This window comes from Eutrigla gurnardus, assembly GCF_963514095.1.
Source record: "Eutrigla gurnardus genome assembly, chromosome: 2".
NCBI lineage: Eukaryota > Metazoa > Chordata > Actinopteri > Perciformes > Triglidae > Eutrigla > Eutrigla gurnardus.
In genome coordinates, this window is record NC_139916.1 from 24,786,534 (window position 1) to 24,802,460 (window position 15,927).

Sequence of the window (15,927 nt, forward strand, 5' to 3'; positions counted from 1 at the left end):
TTCATCCAACTGCCAGTCTGCCACCATCTGCTCTTCTGTATGTAAACAAAGCAAACTGAAGCTCTGATAACACACACACACACAGAGGTGGTGCGACTCTCATTACTCCACTTTACCTTTATGTAGGTAATAGTTGTTGCTGCTATATTAATGCAATGAATCTCACATTTAGCACCTTTAAACATGCTTGAGAAAAAAAACAAAAAAAAAACAGGTTGCCCATACTACTGTATTTGCTGTATGAAGATTGAGGACAGTATGAATACATGCACACAGAAGCGACCTTACACCGGCTCATGTTCCCACCGAGCGTCACTCTGGACGGAGCAGCGCTGCCCCCTGCTGGACGCCAGCTGCATCGTCCATCACGCCGACATATTTCCGAATAGAATAAGGAGCTCTTTGGGCTTTTAAAGTATTTCAACCCCCACTCATTATGATCGCACCGCCGTGGTCCGCGTGAACAGCCCACGCGCCCTGTTCATTGGTGCCTTTTGTAATCTGGGATGGGCACAATCCTGCAGGAGCGAGTGGCACAGCGATGCCCGGAGAGGGTTTCCACCAGGGACGGGAAGAAGAAGCCGCCGTGGAGCACCAACAGGCCTAATGTGTCCAGGTACAATGCGATATGATTTATTATGATGCAGTAGGTGGAGGTCTCCTCTCTCCAGCTGGTGTGCCGTCGCCACGGTGACGCTTGTTGTTCGTTCATCCTAACGCGCTCTTCTCCTTCGTGTGTGATTATGAAACAGAGCCGTCGTCGGCACCGCATCACCTCCCAACGGATATTTGTTTCTACGGTTCCGTGTTTTCAGGCTATCCGTTTTATTTGGGTCACGGCTTGTGTTTAATATTTCATCTGTGTGTTTTTTCCAAGCAACAAGATGGGTCGGCGGCAGTCACAAAGGAAGTCGCTGCAGCCGCAGTGCACGTTCCCAAGTCAGGAGAATAATAATGAGAAGGTGGGTGTGAGGTACAAATGGGAAGACACCAGTCGATTAATCGATTAGACAATCACAGAAAATTACCTGGCATCTATTTGGATCATTTCTCATTAAGGTTTGAAGCACAAATGCCAAACATGACCTGAAACGAGTTCACACTGTCTGTTTTCTCCGCTTGAGCCAATATCACTCTGAATTGATTTTTAAACTTTTGGACAAAACGAGTAATTTGAAGCCTCAAGCGTGGGAAATTGCAATATGCATTTTTCACAAGTAATCAATTCATCAAAAAAGTCAGATTAATGAACAATTGCAAAAATTGCAGGATTACTGTGACGTTTAAAGGTGCAATGTGTAAGATGTGGCAACATGGGCTTTATTTCACCTCGACTACTGGGTGCATACAATCTAAATTACAGTCATAGGTGACAAAGAAAATCCAACTACTAACTAACCAACAGCAGGGCAAGAAGAAGCAACATTCAACCCAAATGCTGAAACTGAGAGCCAGTCAAAATAACACCTATCTAACAGACAGGGTTAGTCCCGCCCCTTCCACCAGCATGGGACCTTATTTCAGAAAAAAATATTATTTGTCGTATCTAATAATTTAGTTTAGTGTGAAACCGCTCAGTGAACTACATCTCTCGTTAACTTGTCTTGCTAGCTGGCTTAGCTACATTCCATCACTAATGTAACATCATCTTAGCTGATGTGTTTTATCCAGGGACTGTTTTTATCAGTAGGAAGAGAAAGAAGGATAGACCAGGGGCCTGTACTACGAAGCAGGATTTGTGCTTAGCGAGGTAACTTAAGCATTAACTCTGGGTTTTCCATCCTACGACGCTGGTTCACTTCTTACCGGGGTAGATCGCCATGGTAACTTACGCTGTGGAGCTAACCTGCTCCGGAGCAGGTTTTGTTCCTGACAAGAGATCAACGTGGAGAAACACACCGCCGACTGACCAATCAGCTGTCTTGGTGCGCGGATATTAAAAAAAAGAAGCTCGGTGGATCGTGAGAGGGTCTCGTAGGAGAACTATAGAGTGTACAGAGACCGGCAAAACCCTTTTTCTGTGTTTTATATGAGAGATACAGATTCTCATCAGAGGGAAAGACTTTTCTTTGTCAGCGTACAGCCTACTTACCACTTTGAATTATGTTTTTATATTTATTTGATTTGCTCCCAAGTCCGTTTTACACCGCCGGTATTGCAGCTGAAAGAATGAGGCTGATATTGTCATAAACCACGTTATAAGAATACATCCAAGCAACACATTCATTATTGTAAAGTTATATGTTTGGCCTTTTATTGCTGAAGGACATCATAAGAGTTAAAGGGACGAGAGAGAGCGACGACATGATTTAAAAGACGGCCGGAGGGCGGTTTTGAACCCGGGTCCGCTGCAGGAAGCCTCAGTACATGGGGTTGTAACTCTACCACTAAGCTATCAGCGAAGTTAAAGATGTAAACGGTCAGATCTAGTAGACTCCTTATGATGGGGTAGTCATACTATACTAATACTACTACTAATACTACCTTCCTGCATTTGGCAGATGAAACGGTTGCTTATTGCCTGTATTATATTCACTTCTTTGTATTTCTGTAAGATTATGGTTCGCTCCTCGTACGTGAAATACGCCGCTCCGCTGCCGTAGACTGATCCATGTATGTGATTGGTCAAATGCAGCAAACGCCGCCTCTTTCATGTTCACGCGCTCATAGCTGGACAGGTAAACCCTGGGTTGAGTTAACGAGTTGATAACCAGCTTCATGTGACCGCTTATCTCCGATTGCCTTTGTTAGGGTTACTTAAGCTGGATCTCTGAAAGATACCCTGGGTATGTTGAACTCGCTTTGTAGTACAGGCCCCTGTTGTTAGTGCGAGTAACGTTACATCTCTGAAGAGTCATTGACTACTGGAAAATATGTTTTCCCAAATAAGGTCCCATTGGGTAACACCAGAAGGGGGCGGGACTTAATTACCCTTCTGTGTTCTGTGTGGCTGTATGGTCCGGGTACATTTGGATGGTTTGTTTGATGCTGCTCATCCCAGCGAAGTAGTCTCCTGTTGGCGGGAAGATGAACCAAAAATATGAGCCATTTTCTCATTTCTGCCACTTTGGATTTAATTAGATAAACATACTGTTCAAACGTACACAGACCCTGTACCTTCAACATGACGGACAAGCTGGTTAGCATGCTCATTTCACATTCTGGTGACAATAGTAGTTCATTTGGTAAAATGTTTCAAACTAAAAGTCTGGCCAGATTTTACACATTGCACCTTTAAAGAATGAACATTTTAGTGATAAATGCCTCTCTGTAATCACAGAAGCTGCAGCAAAGAAGAAAGCAGAAACCAAACACCCCCTCGACCAAACGTGCTACTTCTCAACACAGGTGAGATTTCTCTTGTCATGCCATTATGTGCTGTCTGCGTGCTGAGATAATATAATTTACGTTTCCCTCTAGTGCTCAGGGAACCTCAGTGTCAAAGTCCCATCCGCTGTCCTCCAACCCACTGTCCCCTGCGGAGGACAGGACGGAGCCGAAGGTGCAGCCAGCTGCTCAGCGCTGCAGCCACAGGGAACACAAGCAGCCGGGTTTCAGAGGCAGCAGACACACAGCAGCCTTTCCCTGCCGCCGCCTGCCTCATTCAAGCCCTGATCTGCAGGAGACGCCGTCACCAAACCTGGAGGGAGGAAGTGTGAGCGACCACGGAGAAGGCGACAGTGACACTGACACTGACTTGTCTGAGTCGGAGAGACTTCCTGCGTCGCCCTCTGGTCGGGTTCCTCCGCAGCTCCAGCTGAGGCCGGAGCTCATCGAGGCTGACGACTGCTTCTCCTGCGACCACAGGCCCAGAGGACGGGGCCACGGGGGGTTTCACTTTCCAGACTTCCTCCCTCCACCTTTCAACTCCTGGAGCCTCGGTCAGCTGGCTGTCTTCTACAACACAGAAGGCCGGGGGGCTCCCCGGCCCAGGCCCGTGGGCCCTTTGGAAAGGTACCTGGACAGGCTGCTGCAACTGGAGTGGAGCCAGATTCAGACTGTCCAGGAGGAGGGCGGGAGGCCGGCGGTGTCAGAAGTTCCACCAAGCTGCCACAGGTCAGCTGCTGCTGCCGCCTCGTCACGCCTCAGCTCTCCAAAGTGCATCCTCCAGTGTCAACGTGCCTTCCCCCTCACCTTCCTCTCCTCCCTGGCCAGCCACTCTGCCCTGCTCTCCGGCTGTGCCTGCACCATCTGCCGCAACCGCTACTCCACCTGTAGCACGTCGTGCTGCCGCTCCAGCCACCGCCAGGCCAGACTGAGCCCCACGGGGGAGCGCAAAGGGCCCACACCGCTCCCCAAGAGGAGCTACAGCGAGAGCCGGATGCACTCCTCGGACAGGAGCGCCGCAGCCCGAGCTCTGAGGTTCAGCAGCCCCGTGAGAACCAACAACCACCTCAGGAGAATGCAAGCCTCAGGCAACATCCGCAACCCCGTTCAAGGTGCTAACGTGCAGCCACATTCCACTGCCAGAGACTCGAGGCTTGGGGCTGGGAGGGAGCGTTTGGGGACAAGGGGGGACGCGTTGGACTACAGGACAGCGGGGTTTAGGAGGCGGAGTGGCTCGGAGCAGAGAACAGGTGGAGTAGAAAGGCAACATGGTGCATCGGAGAAAAGAAGAAGTGGCTCTGAGTGTAGGAGAGGAGGAGCGGAGCGGAGGAGAATGGCCGAGCTCAAAGAACAGGAAATCAAACCAGATGCTGTCACTGCAATAATAGACAACTTACCTGGGTCCAGAAATATTGCAATAAACAGACCAAACAGACACAAACAGGTGGAATTTGTTACATAACAACAAGTCGAGGGCTACAAGTGTACAGCTACAGCTAATACTGTCATTTAAAACATTTTGATTCTGAATGTATATTTTAACTAACCTTTCCTTGTTTGAACAGACAGACAAAAAAGTGCAGCTACATTGTAAATGTATTTCTTTTTGTGGTTATTATGCAACGCCAGATTATTTGTTCTCAGCTAATTCTATCATTATTAAATTGAATCCAATGCTGTGGTTGCAGTCAAATAAACTGGATGTTTACATGCACTATTGATTATACATAAATCCTATGAACAGCATGTGGACATTTTTTTATATTTAAATCAACCAAGTAAGCCTCCGTCACCCCAATACATTATGTATGCAGGAGTTTTCATCACACAACCGGTGATTCTGTTTTGGTTTGTCAACAAAATAATTCCATAATAAAACAGATTCAATCACAGATTGAGTAAATGTAAATCTCTAAAAAAGGAAGGAAGAAAGATGTTTACACAACAACATGTTAGTCCCGTCCCAACTGAGTTGCAAAGAGCAAGCACATTGTCCTGCTGCAAAGGCTGGTACAATATCTTCCTACGGTCCTTCGGTGATGAAAACGGAATTCTGATCTTCATATGAGCATTTTTTTTTTTTTTTGTGGAATGAATAAAATACTATTTTAAATGAATGAGGTAATATATCAATTATTATTTGACAAATTATTGATTTGTTTGAGTAAATAGTCGTGTGACCCCGTTAGAGCCAATTCTTCACGTTTCGCTGGATGGTAGGAAAGTCTATTAAGCGGTCCTTCCTGTTTCCGGTCCTTGTTTCAGACCGGACGTATTTTGATAGCGACACAGCCACTATGGACGCCGTATCCCAGCGTGTTTTGGAGCATTTAACAGAAGTCGAGGAGGCAGCTGAGGATGTTCTCACCACCAAACAGCAGGTAACGGAATATTTGTTAATAATATAGAGCATGGCCGCCGGGGAGGACGGATTTATTAGCTGCCATTGCCAATGTTGCTAAAGATAGCCCGTGAACCTCGAGCTAGTTAGCCTAGCTGCTAACGCTACTTTTGTATTTCATTATCGTCAAATGCACAAACCAACCCGGACGTGCTTTGGCAGCTCTGGGGTCATATTAAATAAAGAAAAGAAAACATAGCAAAATGAGCAGCTATGCGAAATAACTCGTGGTTCACAGTTTATCGTCAAGTGATCAGACCTACCAGGAAATACAGTGACCTGGTGAAAAATACATAACGTTTCTGTATACTTTCAGACAGAATCGTCTTTCAAGTGTATTAATGGTTAGTTAACTTGAAGTTTGCTGTATTGGAAGAATTAATTTTGTACTAAGTGTATTTTTGTTTAATTTTTGTTTTAATTAAACAATTTGAAGTATATTTAGTGTACTTTTATGTGCTAAAATGGAACAACATTGTATACTAAGTACGCTTAAGTACATGGCTGTGTATGTAGTAATGTAAATGCTTGATTAATGCAAATAAAGCTTGCTTTCTTTGTGTTACGAGTCCATTTTAATTTAAATGAAATGTGTGTATTTCAGATTGTGGACCTGGATTCAAAGAGAAACAGGAACAGAGAAGCACTGAACGCACTGAAAAATGAACTGTCAGATTCAGGTGAGTGAGCCTTCATGACGGGATGTTATCAGAGAAGAGAAATGGCTTCATTATGTGGACGTTTCAGTGAGCTTGGGCAAATCAGTATTAGTAATATGGAGATGTTGATTATCCCGGGGTTTCACGGTGGGTGTGAGTCGGTGTTCAGCTGTAATACTAATAATAGGTGTTGACAAAACACTGCTTTCCTTTGCAGAGAAAGTGAAGGTCTGCTTTGGAAACATGTTCATCAAATTACCCAAAACGAAGACGAGAGAGATGATTCAGAAAGGTGAAAACAACAAAATACGAATTTATTGCATGTATTGTAATAGCTAATTTGAAAGTAAATAAATGTGTAGCTAAAAATGAGATCACACTGAACTCTGATTTTGTTTCCCACCTGTAGACCAAGAGCAGCTGGACAAGGAGATAAACGACCTTCGCAAAGGGCTGAAAGCGAAAGTCAATCATCTAAATGAGATACAAGGTATGACGAGCATTTCAGCTGTCCTCTTGACCCACTCACTGCAGGATGGCAATTTAAAGGAGTAGCTTGACATTTAGGGGAAATCTTCTTATTCACTTCTTGCTCAAAAGATTGAAAACCAAGCATCAGGAATGGTTCATTAACAGAGCGACAGAGACACAGAACAAGCACATAACCATACTAACTTTTCACTCTTGCATGCATGCGTACAGTGTAAGAAGCGAGGTGGAGACGCTGACTAAGATTACTCTGATTGGCATGCATGAGAATGAATGACAATATAATGGATTAGTATATATTTTTCACTTTCCCCCTGATGGTTTACATAAGTTGCTGCAGCTTGGTGCTGCTCCGCCCCGTCGGCCGCGAACTGACAGATATCGAAAGGCTTCTTTTCACGCTGCAAAGTTATCAGTTATGCTTTGGTTTTTCACAGGCAAGAAAATTAAAAATGTATTGTGGTAAAGGTCCCTTATTTTCTTCAGGTTATCAATTTTATTGATTTGTAAAGAGAACAGGTTGGCTTAACCTTGCAGGCCGCCAGTTGAATAGGCCTGGATTATAGAGAAGTACCTCACAGGACCACACAAAAATAATCTGAACCATCCCTTTAAGAGCTGGTAAAGGGAATTAGCTCATTAAGACTAAAAGCACATTTAAAGCTCACTAATTACCAGTTGTATGTAGTTTTGTTATTGAGAACAGAAACATACGGTAGTATGACAACACCTTGTTGATTTACACATATTTTTTGGCAAACATCAGACAGAAACTGGGGAGTCTTGTTGTCACGGTGAGGCTGCACAGAGGTGCTGAGCGGATGAATCAACAAAAAAAAAAGTAAAATATAGAAAACATGATTCTCTGTAAGCAAGTGTATTTCCCAAAATTAAGTTTCAGTTCAGTAGCAGGGTGCACAGCTATAATGTGACAGCCATTGTGATTAGGCTAGCTAATAGGGCTTCTCAAAGCACCTGCAACAGATGAAATGCACTCATATAACTGTGCTGCCAAGCCAATCGTGTCTCAGTGCTCCGGTGTTATTTATTTAAATTGGGTAACATGCGGACATTTGGTGCAAAATTGCCAACTTCCTATACAGATGAGCCTCATAGCAAAGTCTGAGTCGCAAAGCTCAGCACCAGTGGTCACCCACAGTTACAGTGAAAATATTAGTCTCTTCACAGAGATTCTGGTCAGAGAAGAACATCAATAAGTGGCAGGATGTAACAGTTGTGTTGTGAAAAATAAATGAATACATCTCCCCTACATGAGAAAAACAAAATGAGAAAAGAAAACATAGATGAAATGAAAACCTAGAAACGAATAAACACAAATATTTACTGTTTCTCTCCCTCTGCCAAAAAAGGGCAAATTGCACTCAGCTGCGACACTTTACAGTATCGTTTGCATCATGAGCGTGATATATTTTGTGAATCAGACCTTGAGACGGGGCAGATGGCGGCGGCAAGATGCGCTATCAATCAGCAGCCGCGATGCATTCCTTGTGAACTTGCCCCTTCAGTCCTCCCAGCAGTGTGAGCATGATTCGTATCCTTTTGGTTGTTTGCAGGAAAACCTGAGCTGAGAGGCTACAATCTCTCTCCTCTTTCTGCTGATGAGATGAAAGCTATCCACAGCCTTTTAAAGAGATGACCTCACATCTGCTAACCGCCGGATGTTTCTGAGGACATGAGGACAAGAGAACATGTTGACAAGATGAGGAAGACGCTGCTGTAACATGCTAACCTCTGGGTGATCGGATGCTGCGACCCGACCCTCCTGGATCAGAGACAACAGGCATGTCATTGACATCTGCATCACCTGCCTTTGGGACTTTTTTGAAATTCCTGTCAGTCATTGTATTTTTGGTCTTCACTCTACAAACAAGCTGACAGGTGCTAAGAGAGCAGAGGGAAAGTACTGTATGTACACGTAGCAATGTTACTTTGGAGACGTTTATTTGGCAGTTCTTATTGGTTGCAAAGGTCAAACCATAACTGGTGGTGTGGCTTCTTGAGAGGTCACATTGAATGAGAAATGGATGATGAATGTTAACAACTGATAATTTGGGAAATAAAGATCATGTGTTTTGTTCTTTTTGATCGGCTGTGATTAACTGCTAATGTTTCTTGCGATTTAACTTGGCGAGAACAACATCACCACCAGTTGAAGGGATGGATGACAGAGGCCTGAACTACGAGGCCAGTCAAACATACCCAGGGTTAGGTTATCTGGTTTAACTAACCCTTACAACTGTGATGGTGGTTAACTCAGGGTTTCTCAATCTGCCTGTGTGTTTACAGCATTTGACCAATCACAAACATGACAAGACCACTGGCAGCAACGCAACATATTTTACAAACTGTAATTTTAGACAAATACAAAGAAGTTAAACACATAATGTTGTCCCTGCCTCATCTAGAGCACGATAGATTCGACTATAATTACATTTGTGTATTCCATTCAATGAATCTGTTTCTGAGGCGTTTTCTTGCAGAATAGAAGATACTTTATTCATTCACTTGGCAAAATGATTACAATTTTATGATGTGATGTAAAATGGACTTGGAACAAATAACTAACTTATAATCACCCCCAGTATCTATAAAAGTACCGGTTGTGATATTGCATGCCTATTGATTTATGAATTCACACCAGCAGTGATTTGTATTCCCTGTTCTGCATTTGGCATTTTAAACTGTGTTTCTCTTCATCTGTAATTACTTTAACTCCTTCACATTTGTGAAATATGATCTTACAATATGCACATATACCTTTAATTAGTCTGTAGGTGGCGCTTTTGTATCTCTAAACCGCTCCAGAGCAGGTTATGTGTGCTGCATGAGTCACCATGGCGATCTGCCACCATCGTAGGTCCTGTGGTTCAACCTGAAGTAACCTCGCTGACCTCAAATCCTGCTTCACAGACCTCTGAGCTATAAAACCCAAAGCTTGAGAGGAGGCCCCGTTAGTTGACAGTTTTGCTCAATTCCAGACCCCTGTGACATCTTCATTGTCATTTAATCCCATAGAAACTCAATTGAGCATAATAGTGCCTTTTGATATAACTTCAGACTATGGCCACGAGGTGGCAGTGCAGTGCAAGTGTACATTACAAGCAAAGAGTCTAAATTCACTCACTTGCAGCCACAGTCTTAAGAGAACCCGGTGTTAATGCACCACCAATTATAGGTTACATAACACATACCAGACTTGCTTTTTGGATGTTTCATCTTTTGCAGATGTCCACTGTGTTTTTCAGAGCAAGTGTTTATGTTTTTCTGATGCATCTCTCGCTGTGACTTCACTGTGAGTTTTTGTTTTCTCTCTTTTGTTTACTTGTCTGACAAACGCATACCATATATCCTTAATTACAATGTGACAACCGTAGCGCTGCTTTCAGGGAATGCACCATAAATAGGACTTTGTAACTCCTTGGGCTGACATGCTGGCGAGCATGAGAAGACATGGATAGCCTCGGGGAACAGGAGACTGAAATAGCAGTCACCTCGTAGGTGTGATTGTTTGTGTGCGGCGGCTGAAGATTCGTTTCACACTCTCCTCAGACTTTGGTTGCGTGCCACAGCTCTCAGACCGGGAAGCTGCTATGAGTGATGACTTTATGAGTCAAAGGATTGGAACCTGCTGATCATCCCAAACGTTGCACAATTGCACACAACGAGGCACGCAACAATGCTATGTTAAGGGAATGACTCGCATAGTGTTTCTTTCCACCTGTGGACACTACAACCTGGAAAAGAGATGATTGACGATATGATGTTTACCTCCACTACACTACAAGAGCTAATTATTCACAGACCGAGCAAATAAGTCAACCCATAAACTATGTGTAATTATAGTGGGTTTGGCAGTGTTGAGTGGAGATGTACGAAAGGCCAACGAGGTGTCTCGGCTGTTTTGACATTCACAGTTTGAAGGCCGGTCTGCCAGAAAAGCAGTCATAGTGCTGCAACAGTCGGGTAAACATGATGTATAATAAACACATCCAACAGCTGCCACTCTTTGGCGGAGGACTCCCAACTTCTCTGCATTGATTACAAAAAGTACAAATACTAAATCACCCCCGCGTGGAGAAGCATTGAGTTTTCCCCTGGCATGTCAGCCGTTATGGCTTCTTCCTGCTGCCAGACTGATTTGTTTAATGGTTAGAGACAAGATCTCATTTAGCTGTCAACGGCTCAATGTGCAGAATCGGAGTAATGATTTACTGCGAGTGTTGGCTGTTTGTAGGTGCAGAAACCTTCGAATGTGTGCGGCCACAGGGATGCGGATGCAAATGCAAAGTCAAATCTGGGCGAAATAAGCAAAGGGGATCAGTTTCATGTGTGCTGGTGAGATGCTTATTTGGACATATTTGGCTCTAGTCAGTTAACTTGAATGGAGGAGACTTTAGTTCTCATTGTGATGTTGACCATGATGCTGTAGGACAGATTTTGGTTAAAAAAATAAATAAATACATTTACAAAGCCAGGGGAGGAGGATTGAGATTGAGAACCACTGTCCTTGAGTTTTATATTTCATGCTTTTATCAATAATGTCAGTATGAAAATGTTGCCTTTCGCACTTTGCACAACATCAACAGTGATTTTGTGTCTGCTTAGTTATTAATTTAAGTCCAATATTTCAGTTTATTTGATACAATCAAGAACAGTGGCAACAGGTTTGTGTCAGCATGTCCCAACAGGGAGGGGTGGCCGTGATAAGATGTAGGAGGACAGGCACGTAGTTTGCAGTAAATTACATTGTTTTTATATTTAGTGGGCTCTTTAGTATGAATGGGGAGATGGCAGCAGTAACTTAGAAATAGTGTATCAATGGTACATTCTTCTGTGTGTTATTTGGATGCATGCCTAAACGCTGTTTATAAATGCCCTTTCTGTTGTATTTCTTCTGCTTGTTGTCCAGAGGGGTATTCCATCAAACTCGCTAAGTGCAAAGCCGGGCTAATTTCGATAAGCCTCGCTACCTTTAGCGAGAGTTGCGTTCCATCAACGTGACTTGAGGCACTCTCCGCTAAGTAACCATGGGAATTTATCCGACCAAACTAGCCTGGGGCAGGCTAACCATCAGGCTTACTTTAGCGGGGGTTTCAGAGAAGTCCGTCTGTCGGAAACAACTGTTCCAGCAGAAGGTTCCGCCAAGCCTAGTCCAAAAATGACCAAAATTACATATATGAAGTACAAACAGACTATATTTTCATCAAGCGTCTAAGAATACATGCTTGCAATTAAAAAAATATGAATAAATCGTTTATTTTGTTTAAGACCGACTGGCCATATCACGACCTAAATCCCTCAGTTGGGTGAGTGGTGATGCTCCTGCCCCCGAACGTGGGCATCCCAGGTTCACAACCCGGCGAGACAATAAAACAAGGTGCAAACAATAAAACGAGGTGAAAACAATAAAAGTAGCCTTTTAAAAGTTTAAATGGCAGTGTTTATGAGTGGAAACCGGATAGCGGTCTCCAGCAGATGTAGTTAGCGGACCAATCACAGCCAATGCCGCTGCGTTGGTGTTGCGTCGCCTCGACGCGCGTCTAGGATTTTTGGGAGGTGCAAGTCAGGCCCTTGCGTTAGACGTAAGGGGGGTACGCAAGGACGTAAGGGGTCCGCAAGCCCCCTTGCGTTGTGTCGACGCGGAAGCATAACTCAGCCTTAACACACAACAACGTTAACCTGGCTTGAATTAGCCTTAACAAGGCGCGGCTGAAATGCGTTAATGGAATGGGTTTAGCTGCAAGTGGAAGTTGGCGTTAGTTCTAACCAGGCTTAACCAGGTAAGCGCCGCCTTAATTAGCGAGTTTGGTGGAATACCCCTCAGGTATTTCCACATCGTGTTTAAAGTTTTCTGATGCCAAACACTCATCTGGTCTTTTTATTGAGTGGCGCTCTACAGTCAGTCTAAATCTGGGGGATCCAGACTACGGCCCACAGGCAAACTGTGGCCTGCTGCCTGTTTTCAAATGGGCTGCAGTGAATTTTGTTTAGATAAATTAGAATGTGGCTTGAGCATCCCATTTAACAATTTGACGTCTAAAATGAGTTGGATGGATTTCTGTCTGTTCTATTTGTCTGCAGACGTCAAGTTCAACTTCATTTAACACATTGCAGCCTATTTAAAAACAAATGCAGTCGTCCACAGTGCAGATAAATCAAATCTTTACTGATGCTCATTGTATAATTTGTTGAGAACAAAATGACGTAACGGTCGGTGGAAAAGAAAATCATCAACCCTTTGAGTGCTGGATTCATTGATGGTTGGTAATATTCATCAAAAAACAAATTTTCAAGATTTAAAATGCAATTTTATATCTATATAAACAGGATATCCTCTGGCATTAAAGTGACAAATGTACAAGGAAAAAACAAAAGAAATGCTAGATTATGAAATCATACATTGAAACCGTGATAAAGCCGACCACCCTCTCAATTTCGTTACTCCTTAAACTGTGTAGATCAAAGTCAGCTTTATTGTCAGTTCAGCAATTGCTGTGGGGATGAGTTACCAATTTTGCTATTTATTTCCCTCAAGTCAGTGGGTCTTCTTTGCCTGAAATAAGTTTTGCATTTAACAAAAGCTTAAGAGATTTTGATCTTTTGCTCTATGATATAAAACACTTCAATATATGTGCCTCTTTGAACTTTGAAGCTTTTAAGTTTCTTAAAAGTGGTGGTTGCCAGACGCCATCACGCTGAACACCAGTCCTCCTTTAGCTTGTAGCTGTAGTTGGTTTATATTGAATGTTTTTGCCTTCTAATGCATTCATGTTGCAAAGATAAAAACACCTCCTGCACTGTGCAGAGAAGAACATACGTCAAGAGTAGCTGTCACCGTTTCAATGAACATTAATCACTAGCATAAGGTGACCATATTCCCTCCCACCCAAACTAGGACCCTCAAGTGTCTCACCCATTATTTCCATTCCAAAAATGCATTCAAGGAATCCACACAACTGTCCACAGCTGCATGTAGTCGTGCATCCCTGTGTTGTGATTCCTGAAAATCACTGGTGCATGTGATGTCATGTAAAAATGTTGTTTTTATATATGTGGTTCTCAACCTGGGGGTCCAATATTGATCCGATTTTGTCAAATTCGGATTAACCTCATCACATCAAGTTAACCGCTGCGTTCCAGAGGCAATTTCTGAAGAGCGGAGTCACAAACAAGAGTGTCCTTCCTTTATACATCCAACCATTCACATTACATGTAAAGGCTGAGCACCCTGAGCTTCCTTCTGTCTCTTCATTTATACCTTGTGAACATTCCTCAAAGCCATAGATCTTGCACTCTCTCCAGTTTGTCTGACACCTGTATCCTTTTAGGGCACAGCCCTCAAATAGGCATCACAAAGGTTAATCTGTTTGGACATCTGTTTTTACCTGAAGAATGTGCCACCTATTTGCATTTCCCCATTACACCATCCATTCAATTATCCTCTATCTAGGGCCAGGCTGAGGCTCAGCAGGTTATCTCAGACGTCCCTCTCTACAGCAAACCCAAAGGATAACTCCCATTATCTGTGGTTCAGCACAAGCAGTTTTGTTATGCATTAACTTCACACTGATGCAATACAATGCAGTCTCACAATATACTGTGACATAGCCACAAAGTTGAAATCAATTGATTTGTCTATATGGCCGCACGTTTTACATTTTTCATCCATTCAAATTGAACACACAAGCTGTTGGTGTAATATAAAATATTAAAAAGGTGCTTGTGGGCGGGTGGGGAGTTGCATCGGTGAAAAAACACAGGACTTTCAACCAGACTGAGTTAAAAGAAAAGTACTGGACTGCTTATATTGCTCCGTGTCTGCTGGATGTCTTTGCTGACATGTTCGACCGAAGTATGACCTCATATTTCCTGCCATCGTTTTTGAGTTAGCCAGTGTTATTGGATACGGTGGAGTTTCATACAGCTAAGCTGAACTAGATCAACATTTGAAGGCACATATGTCTGATATGCTTCTTGTATATGGGCCAGTGTCGCCTGTAGGCGCTCTGCATTCTTTGGCACCTCTGCAGGCCTTTGACAGCTGTGATAAAACCGCACTGCTGGTGGTACATGTAAATCAAAAACACTCCCTTGCTCTGTTTGCCCAATTTGCAAGGCGGTCTTTAGGTTCTAAAGAGTCTGTTTCTGACTAACCCTTCTGACATTTTTTTGGCAGTTTCCTTTAGAAAGTCGCATAGATCTTAGTGCTCCATCTTGAAGGGCATCTCATTTCCTAAAATGTATCTCAAGGAGGGAGGAAGGTTGAGCAAGGATTCACAGGTGTATCCTTCACAAAGTGTTTTTGAAGGTGTGACACACAGCTGGAACATGCACGAAAGGACTGTAGCCATTAAAGATTATCCAACTTCCTGGCCTTTTCTATTTCCATAGCACCTCCAGGCTTGTTCTAAACACGCTCCTTAATCACAATGCACCTGGTATTACATGATTTTATCGTTGAATGTAGGCTACTGCTGTAATTCTAACATGTTGACAGGAGTAAAAAGCTGCTCATTATTATAACGCTGTCTTGCATTCACCACTAATTTGGTGAATTTGCTACTTCACAGTGGGGAATAATAGTCAGCTGCCCATTATATAATTGCAAAAGTATAGTCTTGTTACAAATGTTGCAATTGCGGCTTTATGCTAAATCTGAGATCAATTTGTCATTTCTCAAAGAGAGGTTTAAACCCTCCAGTTGTGTACAGGCTAAAGGCACACAGCCAGAAAAGCCTGGAAGGGAACATATTTGTATGCAGTTTATCATACTGGGACTGTTTCTCTTTTCGACCTGTGCAGCAAGACATCATAAATCATGTTGCCAGACTGATATGATCTGGGGACCCACTTTTTAACAACGAAAAACCACAATTCACAACAGACCTCACATATAATTGTAGGGAGAGCGAATTTGTGCATAACTGAATGATCCTGACCATTTTACCACCATTTCTATATCACTTTATATTATGTTCAATAGGTCAGCCAGCTATTTTGATAATTGCAAAAGAAAAAAGAAAAGAAAGT

General features: G+C 43.2%; 1 protein-coding gene across 2 annotated transcripts; it reads left to right on the forward strand.

The window, feature by feature from the left end:
* Window positions 1–369: 369 nt before the first annotated feature.
* pdrg1 (p53 and DNA-damage regulated 1) lies at window positions 370–9,411 on the forward strand. 2 transcript variants are annotated; one of them, XM_084023835.1, is made up of 5 exons: window positions 370–616; window positions 878–962; window positions 3,281–3,348; window positions 3,421–5,708; window positions 6,333–6,408. In XM_084023835.1, exons 1-4 carry the CDS (start codon window positions 507–509, stop codon window positions 4,787–4,789), a joined length of 1,632 nt encoding a protein of 543 aa, XP_083879961.1. In that variant the 5' UTR covers window positions 370–506; the 3' UTR covers window positions 4,790–5,708; window positions 6,333–6,408. The 2 variants fall into 2 exon arrangements, with proteins under 2 accessions (XP_083879961.1, XP_083879962.1); XM_084023836.1 differs by lacking the exons at window positions 370–616; window positions 878–962; window positions 3,281–3,348 and adding exons at window positions 6,605–6,679; window positions 6,797–6,877; window positions 8,451–9,411 and having other exon boundaries at window positions 5,558–5,708.
* The last annotated feature ends 6,516 nt before the right edge of the window (window positions 9,412–15,927 follow it).